This window comes from Convolutriloba macropyga, chromosome 14 (genome assembly GCF_964194025.1).
Source record: "Convolutriloba macropyga chromosome 14, txConMacr16.3, whole genome shotgun sequence".
Lineage (NCBI taxonomy): Eukaryota > Metazoa > Xenacoelomorpha > Acoela > Convolutidae > Convolutriloba > Convolutriloba macropyga.
Genome location: NC_134481.1, coordinates 36,740,798 through 36,764,163, shown reverse-complemented (window position 1 = coordinate 36,764,163; position 23,366 = coordinate 36,740,798). Strand labels below are relative to the sequence as shown.

The 23,366-nt window shown below is 36.0% G+C and overlaps 1 protein-coding gene across 1 annotated transcript in view; it reads left to right on the top strand.

Moving 5' to 3' along the window:
• Positions 1-22,160, top strand: part of LOC142353334 (transcription elongation factor SPT5-like) — a 49,042-nt gene extending 26,882 nt beyond the window's left edge. The window contains exons 10-17 of the mRNA XM_075405565.1: positions 2,003-2,148; positions 5,625-5,772; positions 11,495-11,711; positions 11,792-12,287; positions 12,729-12,967; positions 13,709-13,944; positions 21,059-21,157; positions 21,599-22,160. Coding sequence (XP_075261680.1) covers positions 2,003-2,148; positions 5,625-5,772; positions 11,495-11,711; positions 11,792-12,287; positions 12,729-12,967; positions 13,709-13,944; positions 21,059-21,157; positions 21,599-21,769 — 1,752 coding nt within the window. The 3' untranslated portion in view covers positions 21,770-22,160. The remainder of the gene's footprint in view (positions 1-2,002; positions 2,149-5,624; positions 5,773-11,494; positions 11,712-11,791; positions 12,288-12,728; positions 12,968-13,708; positions 13,945-21,058; positions 21,158-21,598) is intronic.
• Positions 22,161-23,366: the final 1,206 nt, after the last annotated feature.

Genomic DNA, 23,366 nt, shown 5'->3' with positions numbered 1-23,366 from the left:
AGCTAACAAAATCTTGCTGTCCCTAGTTTTCATGTGTTTTATCTGATTAAAATTGAATGCACAATTGTCTACCGACAGATTTTCCATCCCACCAGTTATAAAACAAGGGCAGGGTCGTTTTGGTTAGATCTCATAGGTTTGAGGTCCACACAAGCTGCTGAACAACCACTACATAATTGATTTTCCTCACTTAGACAGTGCTTCTAACATGATAACAGCCAAAGATTAAAAGAGTTGGTGTGGGATCAATCTAGGGTACTAAAGACTCAGTCTGTACAATAAAATTTATCTTTATTTTCGTCGCGCTCGTTGAAACTAATCCCACCCCCACTAATCCTCTCTGCAATACCCCTCTATCACCCTCCTTTCATCCCAACTCCGCCCACCCCTCACTCCAACCTCTAAACCGACCCCCAAAAACCTAATGCATCATTAACTACCAAACTTCCCCCACTCTAAGCTTAAGCTAGCCTCATTAAGCTGAAGCTAGCTGTTCCGGAAGCCAACTGTTTGCCAGTCGTTTGAGAGCAGTTCACCCGACTTTTGTCGGTTAGGTTTAGAAAAAATTGACGTCCTGTAGGGCGCAAGGAGGTGTAATCACGTTTTATTTTTATAATTGAATTTAATATAGATTTTTCGATTGAAAGGTCTCCTATTATTTTCAACAAGTGGTTTTCCTTTTTGCCATTTTTCCAGTTTTTGGTTTTCCGTTTTAGTTACCGAAAACAGAGAGAAATTTTTATCTGATAGATATCAGACAACTCCTGAAAACTCCTGAGCAGAGATTTGTCTTTTAGAGTGAATGTTCCGTGCTTAATTCTGAATTTTTTAAACGCTTGATTTCTTCGCTATCTTGATTCGAGCCAGTTCGAAATATCAGTGTTTTGAATCTCTGGCTATTTTTTAAAAGAAATTTTTCATTTTAGTTTTTAAGTAAGTAATTGGTCGACGATGGCTCTTCGTTATTTTTGGAAATCTACTAGTTTTGTGTTCATATTGGTCACGCATGTCGTACCTTGCTCAAATATCAAAATCGCAGATTGCTAATTGGAAAGTATTAAGCTTAATGGAATTGAGGTTAAATCTAAATGCAACAGAATAAATGCCACAGAATTTTTTTTTCAATCGGAATAAAATCGATATTAATTGCCCTCGAGCGAAGTTTGAAGCAATTGTTGTAAACGTGTGTCTTTTAGGCAAAATTTTTGCTTGACTATTTTCTTCTAGAACATTCTTTCGATTTCTTTTCTTGAGTGACTTTGAGAAATTACGTCTGTTGCTAAAATAAAACCAATTGTGAGCGATTGCCTTTCATAGCAGGCATAGCGCACAGAAAATTGTCACAGACTCTCATCCAAGAGGTTGCGGGATGGAACATCTCCTCAGTCAGAAGTTTTTCAAGATAAAAGTTTCTCTACCCTATGCCCCTTCTAAATTGTTTGCCTCGCCAATCGTATCGTTCGAGAGCAGTTCGTCATACGTTAGTCGGTGTTTTTCTTTAATCAAATATTGTTATTTTTGTCTACCGTTATTAATGTCGTTCTAGGTGGTTTTTAGGGGAAGAAACGTACCTTTCCGCAATCCCCGAATGCCGACGGTTTATGCGAACGTAAATGCCAAACGTGTTAGAAAGTGCTTTGTTCATTCTTTCTGTAACCGATAGCGATTAAATATGAGTATCGTGTTGCCATAATAATTTTTAAGCAATTTATTAGTGTCAGATTTATTCTCCAGTAACTGAATTGATTTCTCTAGGATCTACATTATCTCTGGAATCCAACTTCTAGATGTTTTCAATACTAGTTTTCGCGTGGTAGCTTTTTGATCCAGGTTCGGTATATAACTGGTGTTTGTCATCATTTATGCTTTCCTAAACCACCAACAGCTTGGGCAGTCCGCATTTATTTGTTTTAAGCATAAATCATCATCCAGTTTACAGTGAATGAATGACCAGTATCGTTTGTTCAGCTTATCAGTGTAAAAAAGTTTTTGCCTATTTCAGATGAAAGTACTTCCAAGGGATCTGCAGCTGTGTGCGGAGATGTCGAGTGGCGTGGACTCGAAAGGTATCCACCAATTGGGTGATCTTGTCAAAATAGACGCCACCAAAGTCGGTGTCATCGTCAGAGTTGAAAAGGAACACTTCAGGTACATCACCACTCTCCTTTTCCGAACAATTTTACATAGACAGATTGAAATCAAAATTAAGATAAATTCTCCGACTTAACGCAATTAAAAATATGAATTAACATAAATATGAAATTACGCTCTGTTGAATTATTTGAAAACACAAGCTAGAGTTATTTGAAAACACAAGGGTCTGAAATGAAAACGCAAGCTAAAATTGCATGACCATTGTAACGTTACAGCCTACCGATTGAACGCTTCTTTTCAGTAGTACTAGTTTTTCACCTTTCAAACTTTAAACGTTCAAGCTGACGTTCAAGTTTCATATTGATTATGTTAAAAAGAGACTCGGTAAACAGTTTGGTATCATTTGTATGTTAAAGGTTCCAAGGCAGTTACTAATTCGCTACTACAAAAGCAATATAAATCCAACAATACAATACTGTATTTTACTATATGGTTGTACAAAATATTCAAATTTGGAGATCTATATACCAAGTGCAATCTGAAAAATACCCTAATGATTCATTTCGTTTTGAGAACAAAAGATTTACTAGAAATGATTATAATCTTTTGTATGAACGTCTTTGTAAAAAAAAACGCTGAAAGAATGTCAGTGCGATTTTGCGCCGCAGAAATTTATAATCTCTTAGCAAAACAGAATCTCATTACTACTTTTGACAACTGCACTGTTAATGACATAAGTAAATCCTTATCACAAATTGAATGACTCTTACAAACATAACAACAGAGAGCTTGTAAAACACGTTTGTTCTGTTAGGGTTAAATCTATAATACCATTTACGTGCATGCTACAGCACTATCAGAAAAAAGCCTGGCTTCTTTTGAAGGAAAATGAAACTTTGAGTACCAATATTAATTGCTCTCAAACGAAGTTCGTAGCAATTGTATTAGTCCTGTTGGTCTTTTTATGCAATTTTTTGCTTGACCAATTTTTCGTCTGACACTTTTGGCATTTCGTCCTCAAAAACGGAATAAACAGGTAGCGCCCAGCGGGCATTAAGTGCTCTTAGAGCCTTTCAGCTCTGTTTCAGCTCAAACTGTTTTGTAGACTTATAATTATGGTGTGAAGGGCGCTTCTTAGAGGTTGAAGACACCCTCACTGTTGACCCCCCTCAGCTATTGCCCCACACCCCCCACCACGCTGTTGCCCCCCACCCCGCTGTTGCCGCCTCAAAAGCCGAGGAAACTACTCTAGGGTTAGAAAAGGTTACTCTATTATTTCTACTTGTAATGGAATGTTTTTCAAGATTTCAACACAAATTTTTGCATATTTGTCGGCAAAACTTGCAGTTTTCTTATTTTGACTTTTATTTTCATTATTCAAATTTTTCTGCCTAACGGAAAATCTCCGTTACGGTTTGATAATAACTTACTGCAGAACATTTTTTGGGTCATGGATTTGTTTTCAACTTTTATTATCACAAATGTTAGCAGTTTTGTATGCAACTTGTCATTTTTCTCAAGTTTGTTTGAAATTTTGTGACTTTTCGAGTTTTTCAGCCCTAGGTGTCATGGAACCTGCTCTAGTGTTTTCTAATACAGGTTACTGCATAGTTTTTAGTGGTAGTGGAATGGTTTCAACATTTTAACATCACGAATTTTAGCTTTTTTTTGACAAAACGTGCAAATTTTTAAATCTATTTAGTTTTCTTTATTCAGGTCTTTCTAGACGCAGGGACCAGAAAGTTTCCTCAAGAGTTTCATAATAAGTTACTGAAAAAATTTTGGCATGGAATAGCTTTCAAGTTTTTAATATGAAAAATTTTAGCAATTTTATTGATATAACTTGCATTTTTCTCAAGTTTTTTGAAACTGTCGAATTTTAGGTTTGTACAGCCTCGAGAGTCGGGGAAACTCCTCTAGGGTTTCAAAAAAGGTTACTGTATTATTTTAAATGTAATGGATTGTTTTTCAAGATTTCAACACCACAAATTTTAGCTTTTTTTTGCAAAACTTGGCAATGTTTCTATTTTGACATTTATTGTCATTTTTCAGGTTTTTCAGCCTAACGGAAAATCTCCGTTAGGGTTTGATAAGAACTTACTGCAAAATGTTTTTGGGTCATGGATTCATTTTCAACTTTTTTTATCACAAATTTTAGCAGTTTTTTATGCAATTTGTCATTTTCTCAAGTTTTTTTTTAAATATTTTGTCTTTTCTGGTTTCGCCAGCCTCAAGAGCCACATAGCCGCTTCTCGGGTTTGATTATAGATTACTGCATAGCTTTTAGGTGTAATGAAATGTTTTTAAGATTTTAATATCAGCAATTTTTTAGAAATAATTGCAAGTTTTCATGTTTTTGACTTTTTAGCTTTTTTACCGGCACCTTGGTCCTACGGACCTCCTCCAAGGTTGATGATAAGCTGTCACATAGTTTCTAGTTTTAGTAGAATGATTATCAATATTTTAGTGGCTCCTGATTTTGCAATTTTTTGATAAAATTTAATTTCAAATTTTCGGAAAGTTATAATCATTCCAAGTTTATGAATCTGTATGAGTCAGTGAGACTATTTGAAGCTTGAAATAGGGATACTGGATAGTCTCTTGAGACAATGAAATGGTTTTGAAGATTTTGATATCTTGAATTTGGCAAGATGTTAAAATTACGTTTTTTTAAAATTTTTGATTGTTATTGTCCTTTTTCTGAGTTTACCGACCATTACTGGCCAACGAAGCTCTTCAAGGCTTGCAGATGGGTTACTTGACATAACTGCAGAGACAAAAATAGTTTCGAACATTTTCACTGCAGAATCTGGAAGCTTTTTCAAACTAAAAGCTAAAGCTAAGCCTCACTAAGCCGTGTTTAGCTGCTGACAAAGCCAACCGCTCGCCGGTTGTTTGGGAGCAATTCGCTCGACGTTAGTCGGTTTTGGTTGAATACTCTGGCACAAATTTTCCTTTGTGAAATTGGAAATGGGGCAAAATTTACTTTTTGATGTATTTCCTTGACGTATGCATTCATTTAATCTTAAAATAATCTCGTAGTTGAAGTTTTGAAGGGCAGTGTTGAGGACAAATTGCCCCTGTCTGTCCCCTCCGAGTCTCTTCATAGATTGATGTTTGTTAAAGTTTGTTTATGTTGAGTACTTGAAGAAATTAAATTTTCTTTCTTTCTTTACAAGTGCTAGTTACCCACAGAATTTGGTTTCGAGTCACAATCTACGCTAAAATACAAAAATATCGAAAATCGTTTTTAATTGCCCTTAAATGAAGTTTGTAGCATTTATAAAAGTATTGGTGTTCTTTTTTAATGCGATTTTTCCTGTTAACGACATTTCGTCTTGATAGCATTTCTCAGCTGACCTTTGGACTTTCGTCCTCAAAAAAATGGATATAAGTCACTTAGCAGCTCTTTGAGCTTAACTAGTCTTTAAGTGCACAAATCACTAAAGCTGCTGAGAAGAGAAAATCATTGTCTGAGGGGAAGTCTTCGGTGGTTTATCCGTTATGTTATGTTTTGTGTCTTGTTTTAGAGTGCTTAATAACAATGACAAGGTTGAGTACTTACCACAACAAGCGGTCCAGAGAATGAAGTATAATAGATACAACCATGCATTGGACTGTGATGACAATCAGCTGAAATCTGGAAACATTGTCGAGTTATCAGAAGGGAGAAGAGAGGTACTAACCTTTGTAATCAATTGAGGAGTTCCTGTGTTGTGTGCTCTTTTCTAAGGTTGCCTGCCAAGCGGTAGTGTAGCGATAATAATTCAGTTTTCTGGTTTTCACGACTAGAAGAGGGGTGTTTTAACTGTTCTGACTGAAAGTACTGTGTGCTCATGTAAAATGTAGACTGGAAAGCTAGAGAGTTTTGTGACTTTGGTGCAAATTCAATTTGTGAGTTTTTGGACTTTGAATGGATGGATACACATAGTAGTTCGATTTTAGTCATCATTAACTGGTTATTCTAAATTTTTTCCTCAGTTGTTTTTGGGCTGAGTTAGTTTTTCAGGAGTTTAAGAACACGGTTATAGAAATATGTAATTTTTCGCTATTTCAAATGGACGTCTGTCTAATTCATAGTTTCAACGTCTAATTCGTAGTTTCACGGGGTTAACCGTTACCCGTTCGCTTAAACATTTTTTCACTCCGAAGAAGCATCAGACGTTGCAACTTTTCCACTTTTGAAATTGTGTGAAAACAGCTAATGGGAGACTGACTAATTGAATTTTGAGCTGCGCGATAAGGCAAAAAGTGTCTGCTTTTATTTTTGGTGTTCCAAGTGTGCATATTTTCCTGGTTTTTTGCCGCCGAGTTTGTCCAGAACTTTTTCGCTGATCGTGTTCAGTTCACTTTGTTCAACAGTCCAGTAAGCTATCATCCGGTTTTCTAGTCAATTTTCGAATGTCACTTTGTCCATAGACGTTTACAACTCTAAAACGTTAAATTGGGTTGTGAGAAATTGATATTTTAATGTAAATTTATTCGATAAAACTGAACGTTTTACGACGCAAGGCTTGTTGACATCAGACAGAGTACCGGAAACGGCTCGTTCGAATTGATCTCCAGAGCGAATAATGGCTATAACGGAAAGATCAAAATATAAAATATGGAAACAACAAAAACCATACATGTGTTTTGTTTTTTTTTTATCGTAAAGCAAGCTTGTAAAATGTAGAGGCAGGTGCTTTTCTGGGTGGGCCAATAATACTGGTGCGATTTTGTTGATGTGGCTGCAGCTACGAGTAATTCGAGGAGGGGGAGGGGGGTCAAAAATTTTTAGGGTTCAAAGTATCTCCACAAACTTGATAATTGCAGCTTTTGCTGGCTACTGTAATTTGGAAACCGACGAACCGTGCTCCGAATTTTAATGGTCAATATTCGAAAATATAAGTCGATGTCTGAAAAGACCAAATTCAAACAAATAAGCTCTAACTAGAAAGTCTTTGTGGCTAAATCGGTCCTAAATTGCGCGTAAGAAAGAATTTACTCTGAAAAAATGTAAACGCAGTTGAGGCTGACAGAAAAAAAAGACGTTATAAACCCTTGGGGCCTTCTCTTTTATGCACATTTCTTGGCACTGCTTTTCGCCTCCCAGGTTTTTTTTTCAAATTTTTGCTGTAGCTGGGCACGCTATTATTGGCCATCTTGGTTTTTAGCGCAGTGAAATTAAGTTTTTTTGTGAAGACCAGTGACGTCAAGTTCTTTAAATCAGTTTTTTCATTAATTAATGCAGTTCTTCGTCAGAATTGCGTTTGTGCTCTCATTTTTCACACGTATGAGAGCAAGTTATTGCTTCAATCTCATGAATAGTTTTTGGTCACAAGTGACGTACCTCAATTCCGAATAGGCTTTTGCTCACTTTATTAGGACGATTTAAAGAGGAATATAAATCAAGGATATTTGTGGACCGGTTTGCTAAAATATTTAAAAACATCGAAGCGTTAAGTAGAAAAAAATTTTTCTGTTTTTTTTATGTTTCATTAGTAATAGCCGCCACCAGCGTCTGAACAGCTATTATTTAAGCGCTCTCCTTTTTTAGGTCGCTTTACTTTTTGATCACGTTTTTCTTTTTAAAGTCATGATTTTAACGTTTGACTCGTGACTTACCTCGCTCACTGATTGGTTTTTAAATTTTTACTCATTGAATTACGCTATGTAGTGAATAAGGTCAATGTCAAAAGAGGAAAATAAATAAAACGGGTTAAGCCGACGAAGCCCGGTCACCAAGTCATAGTGCATTAGTTTATCAAAGTCCATTAGAGAGATTGCTAGCTAACGTTAGTTAAGTTTAACAGTTTTCAGGATACAAGCTAAATTAAGTATAGTTTTAAACTGCACACCGAATTAGAGCACTTTTTGAAACTTAGGCAAAAATTTTGTCAATTTATTGTTATGACCCCACTTGTGGGGGGAGGAACTGTATACTCAATTGGGTTTTTTTTTCAGGCTATTTTGGCCGCTCGATATATTCATCGTAGATAAATGTGAGTGGTATCATTAAAAAGCTCGTCCAGCGTAAGGTTCGGAATTAAAAAGAGTTTTTGAATTTCTTGTGTTTCGAGGAGTTATCGAGGTTTAAAGTTTTGTGTGAACACGTGATGTTTGGCATGATTTTGTTCACTTTTTTGTTCAAATTAGGAGTTTTTCTATAAAAATGTCAATTCAAAATTACGCTCAATTTTATGCTTCAAATGAAACAATCTTGTGTTTCTAAAAGAAGAACGGACATTAAAAGGGTAGTTTTCGTCTCATAGGGAAGTTTACTATTGAAAAAAAAAATGATTTCTATATGAGAGCTGATATTTTTTTCAATTCACCTAGAGACTAGTCACTTTTCAAATCCAGGTTCTGTTAATGACAAGCCTCATTTGCAGTTAAATGATGCCCAATGAGCTATTATATCGTTTTAAGGAATCGATCTTTTTTATGGCTCCGACTCAGTTTTCGTAATTTTTATTGAAATTTTGGTTTTCTTTTTGAGATTTTAATAAAATTTTGTATTCCTATGACATATACTTGCTGACTAAATGTTGTGCAAAAAGTTTCCTAAAGAGCAGTGAGCGAACCTATTTAGTATTTTGAGTGGACAGCTAATGGCTGTTAAGAATTTAAAAATAATTTTTCCAAAAAAAAAATTTTTTTATCTCAAATTTGTTTCTGTAAACTGTAAGCCAATCTCACTATTGACAGAACCCCCTTCCTTTCTACTGCAACCAAAATTAATCTGTCTTTAGCTGTGTTATCTAACTATTCTCTTTGACTTGGATGGCACGACCTCTAATTTTTTTTTAACTTTTGGTTATTTTTTCCATAAATTTAGATCCTTTTGAAATTTTATCACATTACCCCATTGTTGTCAGTTCCAATTGACATAGACAAGACTTTCAATAGATCGTAGATAAAGTTTGCAGTGAGAAACGTATGGTTTTAATGGCTTTGACATTGTTCTCGAACTTTTCTTTTGATTTTTTTTGCCTGTTTTTGTTGTCGTTTTCATAGTCATACGACCTTTTGTGATGACTTATTGATGATTTACGAATGATGCAAATTTTTGCCCTCTCATCGAAGCATAACTTATGACTTATTATTGATTTCCGTTGAAAGCTATTGAAATTAATAGCTCTGATACTCAAAAATTTTCTCAAAATCTTCGTGTTTTTATTATAATTGTCCATATTTGTTGGTTTTTTAAGTCATGTCGTTGCACAAAAAATTCCCTTATTATTAAAATTTATTTGAAAATGAAAACGTTTTTAATGAATTGTTCATTTTTTAATGGCTTCGACACTTCTCTCAAGTTGTATTTCATTTTTCTGTTTTCGACTGTTTTTTTCTTTGTAGTCGTAAAGAGCTGACAGGTCTCATAAGCCTTTAACCGGGTGTTCAACGATTGAAGCTGTTCAAGTTTATAGCAAACAGTTTCACTTTTATGATATTACTTTTCAAACTTTTTTAGACTTTTTTGTTTTTGTTGTTATATTTGTCAACTTGTATCAACTTGTTTTTGTTGTTATATTTGTCAACTTGTTTTTCTTGTTATATTTGTCAGCAAATTAAAGTGTCCCCATCCACTTGGCTGTATTTCGCAAATTAAAGTGGCTATTGATTTTACGTCATAGCTGATGTTTTCTTTTTTGAACAATGTGCATTGTCATAAAAGTTTTGTTAGTGGTTAATATTTGTTCTTTTTTCTCTTTTTTAAGCGCATTCGCGTAATAACAGATACCAATGATTTTCAATCGAGGCCCAAGTGAACATACTTAATCTTTCAGTATTGTTTTAACTGAGATAGTTCAATTAGCATTTGAATCAGAAGACAATATTCAGACACTAGGGAAAGATTTATTGGCTTCAATAATTTCGCAAATTTGTAGTTTTTTTTAGTTTTTCTTCATCTTTAATCCGTTTCTGTGGCTTAGTCTAACCGAAGACAGTTTCTATTGGTTTTGTATTGAGTTTTTAGTAAATTTATCAAGAATTGTTTCGTTATAAGCGAATGGTTTTTAAAGCGTTTGTAAATATTTGGTTAAAAAAATTTGGTTGATTTTTGAATTTCGCCTCATTGTTGCTTTTTGTCAACGTGTTACCTAGTCTCTTTAATACTTTAGTATTGTATTTTGACGTTGTTACTAGGTGCTTTTAAGTTTAGATGTGGAATTTTTGCCGTAATTTTTTCTTTTTGCTTTTTTTCGTTGTTTATTTTTTTCCCGTAGTCTTATTAATGGTGTGAGATCTCGTGAGTGCTGTAATGAGGCATGGCATTATGTAATTAATTCAGTAGTTTGTGTAACGATTTTTTTAAACTCAAAGATCTATTTTTGACAAAGGCATCAAGTGTGAGCGATGTCATAGAAGCAAATTTTGTTCACTTGCGGCTTTTTTCTTTGTTTGAACTCAGAGATTATTTTGTCTAATGATTTTTTAAATTACAAACTATAAGAATTTAGGTAAATATTTCTTTCGTTGACGTATTGATCCAACGAAGGTTTCAAATCGCTGCTTGCAATGTGTCAGTCAAGTTCGTTGCGCTCCTTTTGTAAATCCTTGTTGTTTTGAAGATCATAAGTTGTTTTCAAAATTAAAGTTGTTAAGATCACAAGGCTTTTTTCATACATTTTTTTCATACGGGTTGTTGCCGAACTTATTTTTAATCAGTTCTGGGTTTTGGAGTTGTTTTCTTTGACCTTTTGAGCGTGCGGAAACAATTAGCTAATCTATAAAAAGCGTGTTGTTTTGGGGCTGGGAATTTTTGTTGGTTTCTGTGGTGCACAGAATTGGGACAAAGTTTGAGTTTATGAGAGATTTTTGTTCGTGTGATGCAATTTTTCTCGTGCAACTGTGATATTCTTTTCTCTCATTGGAGAGCGTAAGGTCAACTGGGCACTCCAATCTCCAATTAAAGGTTAAAATAGCTCAGCTTTTCAAAGTAATACCTGAACAGGATTTTAAATTCAACTCCAGACATCTCGAACGTGTATGTGATAGAGAACAAAATTTTTTGCCCAGTTGCAGTTTTGAAGTTCCTTTTAGTCATTAGTTTCCTTTTGAATTTTTCTTTTTGGGTACAGCTAATGTCTAGCAACATGGTAGCTATTCTCAATCAACGTGTTAGATTACTGAAAGTTTTAATTATCAGAAAAACACCCGGTTGTGAATGTTTTTGAACGTTTTGCTTAATTGATGAGCGAGTTTATCTTGTTTCGGTGATGCGGAATAGGGCGCTGCAAAATGGACACTGAAATCTGGTTATAAATAGTTTTGGGCTCCTAAATTTGAATTGATCTGAGTTTTGTATTATCAATAGGAACACTCAAATAAGACCGAATTTTTGCGGGTATAAAGATGTCGAACATCTGTTGAACTTGTGGCTTTATTCTTAATAAGTAAAGATTTTTTTCAGAGCTTTAAGGGCCGGATCGAGTACTTGTTCAAAAATGCTGCTTTTATCCACGTGAAAGACCACACTGAAAATGCGGGCTATATGGTATGCAAGCCAAAGCGACTGAAGCTATCAGGGTTGAACGCGTCTGCCAAAGCAGGTGTGGCAGCCCCGGCTATTATGGATGCTCCTGGATATATGTCTCCTAAATACAGCAGTCCAGCACATCCAAGCCAAGGTTCGTGGTAGTATACTTTAAATAATAATAATTTTGATAGATATTTTAAAATTGTTTTTAATTGAGTTATAAACTTTTAGCCCAAGGGCAACAGAGTCCACAAAGGATCACTCACCGCGGCACTGGATTCTTCACACCCAAAAGAGACACGTCACTCATAGGCCAGACGATCCGCATTACACGTGGACCTTACAAAAGTTATGTCGGAATCGTCAAAGATGCTACTGACACGTTAGCTAGAGTGGAACTGCACACAAGTTGCCAAACAATATCGGTGGACAAATCTCGAGTTGCCCTTCTGAACCAACCGAAAGGCGGCGCAACAGACGCACGAGTTGCGACTCCTGCTTATAATTTATCAAAGACACCTGCTTATGGATCCCGTACTCCAATGCATGGAGGAGGAATGACTCCCAGTTACGGTGCCATGACACCGAGCTATGGTTCCATGACTCCCTCTCACGATTTTGGAAACAGAACCCCTCATTATGGATCTATGACTCCAGCACATGATGGGTCAATGACACCCGGAAGAGCCAATGCTTGGGATCCGACCAATCCAAACACACCTGCTAGGTTTGACTACATTTTTTTGAATTGGTATAATGGATTTTCTGAAACTTATGGGCAGTGAAGTTTAAAAACCCGCTGAACGGAGCAATTTCTTGTTCAGCTAAGTTTTATAATCACTAAGCAGGGGACGGGTTTTTGGAAAATGATTAATGGGAACAAGGCTGCTAGAAATCACGTGAATCAACCTCTGATCAATAAAGTGAACTCTTTTACTGATCTACTGATTAAAAAGCTGTAATCTTAGAGAAAGTGATGGCTTTCACTTTGTTTTTAGCTAAATAGTAGTATATATTTTAGGTAACTCAAGTATTTAGTGATTCTCTATACGTCCATAACTTTTTGTCATTCATTTTGTCATTTACTGTTTAAATCATTATTTCTACATCCATGAACTCCTAACTTTAGTGCACTACTAATTTCCCTTAATGCTGTGTGCTGTTCCAGATTCAACGAGTTCGAGTACAGCTTTGACGAGGGTGCCACCAGTCCCAGTGGAGGACATATTCCAGGCACTCCAGCTGGTGGAATGACTCCCGCAGGAGCGGGTGGAATGACACCAGGCTACGATTCCAACCACCACGCAGCTGGATCCCTCGACCCTGCCAGGACCCCCGGAGGAAACTTCTCTCCCTTCTCATCGCATCATGGTGCAGCCACACCAGCCGGAATGAGCTCCTTCCGAGGTAGAGCACGAAAAAATTTACTTCAAGTCTGTTTGCTTTATGGAATTGATATCGGAACTTGACATCAGCGGTTTTTCAAGATGAGAAATTTGGCGATAATCAATATAAAATCAACAATAATCCTACCAAGTTATTGTCCTATATCCGTGACACAAACGGTTGCGAAGTTTTTAAAGAGTCCCTTATCGAAAATGAAGTCGAACTCAGATATTATTCTATAGAGATCAGTTATGTTGTTACATGGAGCGCTTAAAGGAAATTTAAGTCATCGATTTAAGATCCCTGAGCCTTTACATGGACCCATTACATGGACTTTAAAGTTTAAATTAGATGTTAAATTTAACTGATCTTGACATCAGATGTTCTGTAATTTTCTGACCTTAAATGTAATTAATTGCGCCTTTACGATTGCTCACATGTTGCGCAACTACAACACGAGTTCATTTGAAACGAAATTCAAGATACTCGACAGTCTATGAGAAAGCAACTCTTATCAGATTTTCAATGTTATGATCTCTTTTTCCCATCTATAATTAATACGCACTATCTTAATTTGCACCCTACTAATGTGAATCAGTTATAATAGCTCATACCAACCTCGGGGAATAGGATATACAAACTATTATACATGCAGAAAAAATTGATTGGTTAATACAGTACTTGAAAAAAAATGCTTTCGGAAAAAACAATTGCAATGGCTATTTGATTTGTCGAGTTTAGTTAATCAGCTAATGCTTACAGGCTCGCCCTACGCTACCTCCCCAAGTGCGTACAGCCCAGCTCTCAATTCCCCGGCATCACCTGCCTATTCTCTAAACTCGGAACTGCGCGGAACTCCTGGGGGTGGAGCTTCCACTAGTGGGGGTGGTGGTTCTGGCTCAGAACTGGACGGTATTCCTCATTCAGAGTGGGTCTGTATCAATATCCATGTTCTCGACAGGTCTTCAGGAGGTCAAGCTGTGGTTCAGGAAATTCTGGTTAGTAATGGTATATTATCAAAATCATTGAAACATTCTTTATGCTTCTTCAGAGTGACTTAATTCCAAAAGTAGGAAGGCAGAGTATTGCTTAGGTGGGCACTTTACACAATTTATGCGAGTTGATTTACTTTGCGTATGTGCCAACAAGCTTTCAAAAATTGACTCTTTATTATAGCTGCGATGCTCTAAGGTGAGCATAGCTATATTACGGTGGTCCTGATTTTTCACGACTCGAAGAAGAGTATTGGTTTTCTTGAGGTTTATTTTTACCTAAAGTACTAATTGTTCAGGCGGCGTTTCGACCTAATAGCGAAAGTGAGTAAAATTGCCGTGTTAACTATTTTTTTTGAGCGAGATAAGTTTTTTTTGTTCATGCACTGCGTTGACTGAATGACTTTTCGACTTGAAAAGTCTTGAGAGAAATCGATTTTTTGCTTGCAGTTAGGTTTTTATAAGTACTGCTGTCTTTTTTTTATAAGTACTGCTGTCTTTTATAAGTAGCAATTTTATAAGTACTGCTGTCTTTTATAAGTAGCAATTTTATAAGTACTGCTGTCTTTTTATGCGATTTTTCGCTCGACCAATTTTTCGTCTGACCTTTTTGCCCTTAAATACGAAATTGCAAAGAAACTCAATCGAATCACTCGTGTTTCTTTTCTGGCAATATGATGATTGTGTTTGTAACACTTAGGTTAAATCTTCATTTTTCAAATATTCGGTTATTTTTGTCGACAGTTATTATATCGGTCTAGGTGATTTTTTAGTTGGAACAGAATGTACCTTTCCGCAATCCCTGAATGTGGAGGGTTTAGGCAAACATAAGTGTCCAACATGTTAGAAAATACATTAATTTGGCTGTTGAAAAGCTCGAAGAGGAGAGCGGCTATTTTGTTCATCAATTACTCTCAAAGTTTTGTAGCAATTGTATTAGTACCGCGTTATTAATTGCTCTCGAACGATGTTCGTAGCAAATACTGTAAACGTGTTGTGCTTTTTTATGCAAATTTTTCGCTTGGCCATTTTTGTGCTTTTCTAGAACATTCTTTGACTTCTCAAGTGACTTTTTCACGCTTTCGTTCTTCATTTTTGAGTGATCTCTATTGCTCTCACGCCGAAGTAAAGCTTGTTGATAAGAATCTCGATTGAAGCATGGCAAACAGAAGGGCCTGATAGCCGAGTGGGCAGTGCTTCTGGTAAGGGAGCGGAAGGTCAATGGTTGGAGTCCCGGCACGGCCAATAATTTGTGTACTCATAAAGAAAAACTTATCTAGGCTACAGCCTCTGAATTAAATTGCTTCGCCTGTCGTTCGAGAGCAATTCTACCGATATTAGTCGGCTTATGTTTTTAATAGCCGCCGCCAGACTGAATGGATATTAACTTCTTTCACAAATTGAATTACGCAATATAGTGAGTGCAGTCATAGAGCAAAATCAAAAGAAACTGGATAAACGTATAAAGCCCGGTCATTGCACAAGCTTAGCCAGTGCATTAGGTTATCAAAGTTCATTAAAGCGATTGCTAGATGGCAGTAGTATTATGCTTAATAGCTTTCAGTTTAAAAGCTAATTTAAGTGTAATTTTAGAGTCTAACCTAATTTAGAATTCGCACCCTTAGAATTTGCACACTAAAATTAAGAACACTATGACACAGGAAAATTCTTTGAATTTCGGTGTCTTAATTTTTTCTTTTTCTGTTTCAATCTCAATGTGCGCTAAGCGCGCGAAGGGCAGCTATTTTTCGGCAATTTGCTGACTATGTTCTATGCAATTCTTCGCTTGACAAATTTTTTGTCTGACACTTGTTTTCGTCCTCAAAAACCAGATAAACAGGTGAAGCACAGCGGGCATTGATTTCTGTTACGGGCCCTTCGGCTCATTGCTCTCTAAGTGTGCGGTTTACTGATGCCGTTTGAGAGACATCAATTCATTGTGAAGGGCGGTTCTTAGAGTTTGACCCTCTTCCTTTGAACCCCTTCTTCCCCTCTTCCGCCCCCACTCCACCTCACTCCACCCGAAACCCTTTCTTGCCTGCAAACTTGGTTAGTATGTAGATGTTGAGAATACATTAAATTGAGTTCGCGTATGGTTGACCTGTTCTTCTCAATTTTTCTGCTCAATTCAGTTTAGTTCTTAATAATGCTCTCTAACGAAGTTTGTAGCAGTTATATTGGTCCTGTGTCGGTCTTTTTTTAAAAGATTTTTTGCTTGATAGATTTTTTGTCTGACACTTTACTTTTCGTCCTCAAAAACGACCTAAACAGGTACCTCCGAGCGGGCATTAAGTGCTCTTAAAACTTTTCAGCTCAAACTGTTTTAGAGACGTATACTTTTGGTGTGAAGGGCGGTTCTTAGAGGTTGAAGACCCCTCCACTGTTGACCCCCCCCCCCACACTATTGCCCCAATCCCGAAGGCTGTTACCCGCACCCCCACCCAACTGTTACGCCCAACAACACCCCGCCCATCAACGGTGCGTCACCCCCCCCCCCCCCCACCCCTTCTAGCTACTGACGAACAACCGCTCGCTAAAAACACGCAAATTTATACTATTTGTAATTTTTTTCAAGCTTTTTGAAAATGTTCGACATTTTTTTCATTTTTATCAGCTCTAGGTGTCAAGGAACCTCCTATGGGTTTTAATAATAGGTTACTGCATAGTTTCTAGTGGTAATAGAATGGTTTCAACATTTATACATCACGAATTTTAGCTTTTTCTGAGAAAACTTTTTGTGAAATTTATTTTGCAATTTTTTGTGCAAGTTTTTTAATTCATTTTTCCTTATTCAGGTCTTTCCGGATCCAGGGACCAAAAAACATCCTAAGGGGTTGGATAATAGGTTACTGACAAATTTTTATTGGTCATGGAATAGTTTTCAATTTTTTAATGTCACAAATTTTGGCAATTTTTTTTATAGAACTTGCTTAGTTTTGACTTTTTCTTAGGTTTTTAGGTTTGAGAGCAAGGAAACTCCTCTAAGGTTTGAAAATATGTTATTTTTTGAAAATTTTTAGATGTAATGGAATGTCTTGCAAGATTTTAACATAATGAATTTTAGCAATTTTTTGACAATTTTCGCCATTTTTAATTTTTGACATGTAGTCATTATTCAGGTTTTCTTAAGTGTCAAGGGTCAGAAACCTCCGTTAGCGTTGATAGTAAGTTACAGGAAATTTTTTATTGGTCATGGATTATTTTTCAGCTTTTTAATATTACAAGTTTTAGCAATTTTTTTTATAAACTTTGCAATTTTTTTGATAAAACGTTTAAAATATTTTATCATTTTTAGGTTCCTCTAGCCTCAAGAGCCAAAAAACTTCCTCTAGAATTTCATAATATGGTCCGGCATAGTTTTTTGACGCAATGGAATGTTTTTTAAGATTTTAATATCACGAATTTAAGCAATTTTTTAAAACATTTGCAATTTTTTTATGTTATTGAATTTTTGCCGGATCCAGGGGCGCTATGACCTCCTACAAGGTTTGATAATAAACTGCTGCATAATTTCGAGAGTTAATGGGATAGTGATCAACATTTTTTTTTACTCCAATGTCACCAATTTTTTGGATAAAATTTATAATTTTCAAATTTTTGGATAATTTTTATTTTCCGAGTGTATGGATCTTTATGAAACTGTGAGTATGGAAACTGTTTTATAGAGGGATACTGGATAGTTTCTTGATACAATTAAATGATTTCAAAAGTGTTATTATCTTGAATTTTAGCCAGTTTTTTTTGAAATTTGTGATTGTTTCCAAAAATTTTTTTAGTATTTTTTGTCATTTTCTGAGTTTAACGACCAGTACTGGCCAAGAAACTTTTCAAGTCTCGGAGATGGATTACTTGAGAGAACTTTTGAGACAAGAATTGTTTTGAACTTTTTTAAATGCGAAGTTGAAATCTTTGTTAATTTTGCCTTAATCAGTTTTTTTTTCTATTTGATTCATTTACTAACAAGGCTACAAATCTAGAAGTTGCAGAGTCGTATCACATCATGGAAAATTTTCCTACCTCTGATCCTCATTAACAATGAGCTATAGTAGAAATGTTTTTATAATTAATGACTTAACAGCACTTTTTGAGAAACCATTGTTAATTGCTCTCAAAAGCAATTTGTAGCAACTACATTTATCCTGTTTCTTTTGCAATTTTTCGCTTGGCCGACTTTTTGTCTGACACATTTGACTTTCTTCTTCAGAAACGTGATAAAAAGGTAGCGCTCAGTTTGCATTAAGTGCTCTTAGAGCTTTTCAACTCACTAGTCTTCAAGTATGCGATTCACAGAATCTGTTTTGGAGACTTTTACTTATGGTTTGAAGGGCGGTTCTTAGAGATGCTGATTTTTAATTTTGGTTTCAAAATATTTTGCAATTATATGATTGGTGTCCTATTTTTTGTTTATTTTCTGCTGTCTGCCATTTCATAGCAAAAATTTTTCTACAGAATTTTTCTTTTGTTGTTCGTGCCGCTCGTTATTAGCCAGCTCAATAACAGGTGTCAACAGCCTGGCTCGCTGCACTCTGCCGGCTATTTTATATATCTGGCTTGGCCTGAGTTAATTCTAAGCATATTAAATGTAACTTTCACAACGTATTGTAAAACTTGGAAATTACTTCGATCGAATTATTCAATGCTTCGCCAATCAGAAGCAAGAACTATATATTCTTCATCTGTGATTAGTTAATAAGAAAATTATATTTTGGTACGTCAACCATGTGCACTAGCGCCGTAGTCACCCTCAGAGCTAACAAAATCTTACTTTGACGCAGTTTTTACACTCATACTGACAATTTTTCGATTGTATTTTGCAATCATAAACGAATCATCAGTTATAAATTGCTCTCAAACGAAGTTTGTAGCATTTATTAATTGCTCTCAAACGAAGTTTGTAGCAATTATATTAGTCCTGTCGGTCTTTTTCATGCGATTTTTCGCTTCACCGATTTTTCCTCTGACGCTTTTGACTTGTCGTCCTCAAAAACGGGATAAACAGGTAGCGCCCAGCAGGCATTAAGTGCTCTTAGAGCCTTTCAGCTGTTTCAGCTCAAACTGTTTTGGAGACTTATTCTTATACTTATGGTGTGAAGAGTGGTTCTTAGAGGTTGAAGACACCCCCACTGTTGATCCCCCCTCCCCGATTGTCCCACCCCAGTGATGCCCCCCCAATCAACCCCCAATGACCCCCACCTCTCGCAGATGGGTTACTTGACAGAACTTTCGAGACAAAAAATGGTTTTGAATTTTTTTTATTGCGAAGTTGAAAAGCTTTTTTTTGCCTTTTTCAGTTATTTTCTATATGATTTTTTATTAACAAGGTTAAAAATTTAGAAGTTGCAGTATCGAATCCAATCATGGAAGATATTCCTGTCTCTTTCTCTCTCTTTCTGTTAGGGTTCCTTTCCTTCTCTTTTTCGTTCACGTTTTATCTCTCTCACACACTCTCTCTCTCTCGCTTTGTTGATGCCACACTTCAACTGCTGTTATGTAGCGTAATGTCATCTTCTCTGGTCCTCATTATCAATGAGTTGTAGTTGAAATTTTTTATCATAAATGATCTAACATACACTTTTTAGGAAACTATTGTTAATTGCTCTCAAAAGCAAATTGTAGCAAATATATTAATCCTGTTTGTCTTTTATGCAATTTTTCGCTTGGCCGATTTTTCGTCTGGCCCATTTGACTTTCGTCGTCAGAAACGGGATAAAGAGGTAGTGCCCTGGGGTCACTAAACCGTGGCTAGCTGTTGACGAAGCCAGCCGGTCGTTTGAGAGCAATTCGCCCGACGTTAGTCGGTTATGTTTTTCAACACTAATATTGACTATTTCATTTGATGACAATTTCATGGTCAATAAAAAAATCCTTTATGAGAGATTTTTAGTAGTAAGGCTTCGAATCTTAGTGAAACAAAGTCATTAAGGAGTTTAATTGTTCCGAAGATCTTATTCCGAAAATTATAATTAAATTGGTCTTGTAGATAGTCTCTAGCTGTCGATTTCTGTATCCTACACAATGAAGATGTTTCGGCAGCTTTTTCAGTAATCTTACGGCTATGTTAACGTAATGTTCTGACAACCATCCACATTGTAGAAACATTAGTTATAAAAACCCATTTTATGATTTGGCACTGCCGAAAGATTGAAGTGCCCGATATTACAATGAACTATTTGAAAAATGGTCATGTAACTTGTCCCTCAAAAGTTTGGACTAAACTGATTTGGAGAATCAAGGGTGAAAAATTGCCGACCATTAAAACCTTGAGTCTATTCAACGTAGGCAGTTAATTTGTAACTAAGTCGTAGAAATGCACGTGCAACAACACGTACTCAATGAAAGTATGTTTTCACATGTTTTTAACGCGCTTTTTGGGTCAATTTATTTGGCGCGTAAGCAAAATCTGGGACTTTCCGATTATAGCCCCCCCCCCCAGCTTAGTGGTCAGATAACCTATACCCACCTTTCATGGTAATTATACCATAATGGGGGGAGATAACTTCATGGGGGGTTCTAATAGGAAAGACCCCAAAATCTTACCTTAACTCTTCTAAGTGTTAACGAAAGACGGTAATTTTTAACTCCCTATAAGTCAACACCCTCATGTTAGGACACTAATTATATATATTAGAATGTAATTCTGGGAAGCCTGAGAGTGTAAGAGCTCTAAGCTGAATTTTGCTGCTTTAGGTATCGGACTACGGTAGTTTGTTAGCTAGTTGACACAATAACACGCAATAAAACGAACACATACCTCGTTCTGTTTCACTTTGAATAAAATTTCGTACTTGGAATAGACCACAATTTGATAGTTGCATTGGTTCGTATGGTATAAACGTCAATCATAAATTGATTTGCAAAGTAAACGAAAAAATTTAGGCACTATGATTTCTTTAAAGAAGTTTGCTCACTAATTTGCTCAATTTATCCCATGCTGTAGCTTACAGTCGGCAGGAAAGTGGTAGCCTGTAAAAAAATTTGAACGAAACGTGTACATTGACTTCTTGCAAGAGAAGTCCTCGAATTAGAGTTGAAGCTCAGCCCTAACAGTGCCTTCTATTAGCAGAAAAATTGGGGGTCTATGGTTTATTTTCTAACACATCTTTTGATGATTTGTGTTTAGCAACCGAATGAGGTGAGATTGAAGAACCTGGAGACAGGCAAGATCATCCTGTCAAAAATGACAGATTTGGAGCCAGCTCAGCCCGCCAAAGGAGATATCGTTAGTGACATTCTTTTATGTATCACCCAGATTTCATTTGAACATGTTTATATTTAAAATTGTTTTCAGCATGATGATTGTTTTGTGCCTTTAATGGACATGCTGTTTGTGAAATCTTTCACCAACTTATGCCTTACGTTGATATTTAGTGATATCTAAAATTTCTGAAATACTACATGCTATTCGAATAATTTATACCTGTGTTGTTGGTAAAATTTCGAAATTAAACTATTTGATTCAAATGATCTACGTCTTCAATTGGTTTTGTACTCCAACCAAAATTTCTCCCAGGAAACGAAACTAACAAAAACTTTTTTATGGAGAATTACCATTGGAGATAACACTGGAAATTTTTCTTGACAATTGGGGAAAACAATGTCCACGAGGTTCTTGAAAACAGTAGGCTTGGAGATTCTATATTTAAAAAAGTTTCTTGTTTAGGTGAAGGTGTTGCACGGAGAAAAGAAAGGCCAAATACTGAAGCTAGTTAACCAGGATGGTCCAGATGGTATTTTGCAACCATGGGAACCAGGTGCTAATACTCCCAGTCGAGTATCTGGATCGGCCATGACTCTGCTCCCACTGGCCTATCTGGCTAAAACTGTAGTCTAAAAAAGACTCTTTGGAAATGCTTCTTTTTCCCTCGTTAAAAATTGACTGTCTATAATTGGTATCTTTGTGCACTTTTATAATAACTGATTATTGTTAGTATTACTTACTATGTATACAAACCAGTATCAAGGCATGCTTATAAACCATTACAAAAGCACGAATTGGTTTGTTCACACTGGCTAATGGAAACGAATAAAGGTTCTGGGACAGGAAAAAGAAACATTTCCATCTGTTTGAATAAATGCAATATGGAAAAGGGTGATTGATTCTATTAGAGATTTGTTCTGACTAACTCTTGAGATAAAAACATGAGATGTAAATGACTTTGTGACTCCTACATTTTATCACTATTTAAATTGTCTTCGATGTGAATAAAAATCTGTTCAGAGTATTTGTGCAAATGAAAGGACTATATATACCATATATAATGAGGATATACCTTTCATGAATTTCCTTTACTGTTTAATTGCTCTAAAACAAAATTTATAGCAATTAGTTGAGCCCTCTTCGTCTTATTCAATTTTTCTCGATCGATTTTCGTCTGACGATTCGACTTTTCTTCATAAGCGGGATAAACTGGTTACGTTCAAGGGCATTAAATGCCTGTTCAGTGCCCCCAGGAATAGCCCCCCCCCCCCCGGCGTCTGTATCCACCCAGTGGGGCTAATTCTTATTAAATAAGAATAAGCTAGCTACTACCAAAGTCGACTTACCATCGCCAGGCGTTTGAGAGCAATTCGTGGGATGTTAATTATTAAGTGCCATAACTTTCAGGTGCTAGTGAAGTTTTTCTGAAGCTTGCAGATGACACTCATGTTTGAATGTTAAGTTTGCAACGCTCTCAAATGGTTTTAACAGAAACTTGGATTAGCGATGAGCAAAGCTTAAACATTAGCCGTAGCGCTGAGCATAAAACTCTGTCTAATCACTCAGGTGCAGCTAAGGGATGGGGTGTCGGAATCTTGATTACTGAGAAAATAATTTTTAAACGTTAAAAAGATTTTGAGTCAGGTGAATACAAGTTTTTTTTGAAACGTTGTGGCGAGAACTCAATACCTTAGCGGAATAATATCTCATTAACGTCTCATATTGTCCACATAAAAGCCTGGTGGTTTGGAGATTTGGACGAGTTAAGTGCTGTATTCTGTTTTTACTATTTATTATAAGGCAACTTTGATAGATCACTGCTTCTCGACTAATAAGACGGTCACTAGGTGGAAAATTTGCGCATCTCATTTCGACATCGCTCAATCCATTTCTTTATTTTTAATTATTAGAAAAAGATAAAGAAAACTATTTTCTAAGGTGAGAAACAAAAAATAAGGTGATGAAAATTTAAAAAGATGTGGCTCTTACAGATTCGAGAACAGTATCTCAACAGAAACTGCAATTAAATTTTTGCAGATAGCAGCAGAATTGTTTTGAAAACACTCGAAAAACACGCTTCAACAGAGATGAAACTAGTTTCCACTAAAAAGACTACTTCAGATAAACCATAACTGACAAAAGAAACTAAAAATTGAGTCGCTGAGAAACATAGGTACTTCAATGGATACAAAATGACACAAAGTGCTGATTGATTAGCGTAATTTAAAAA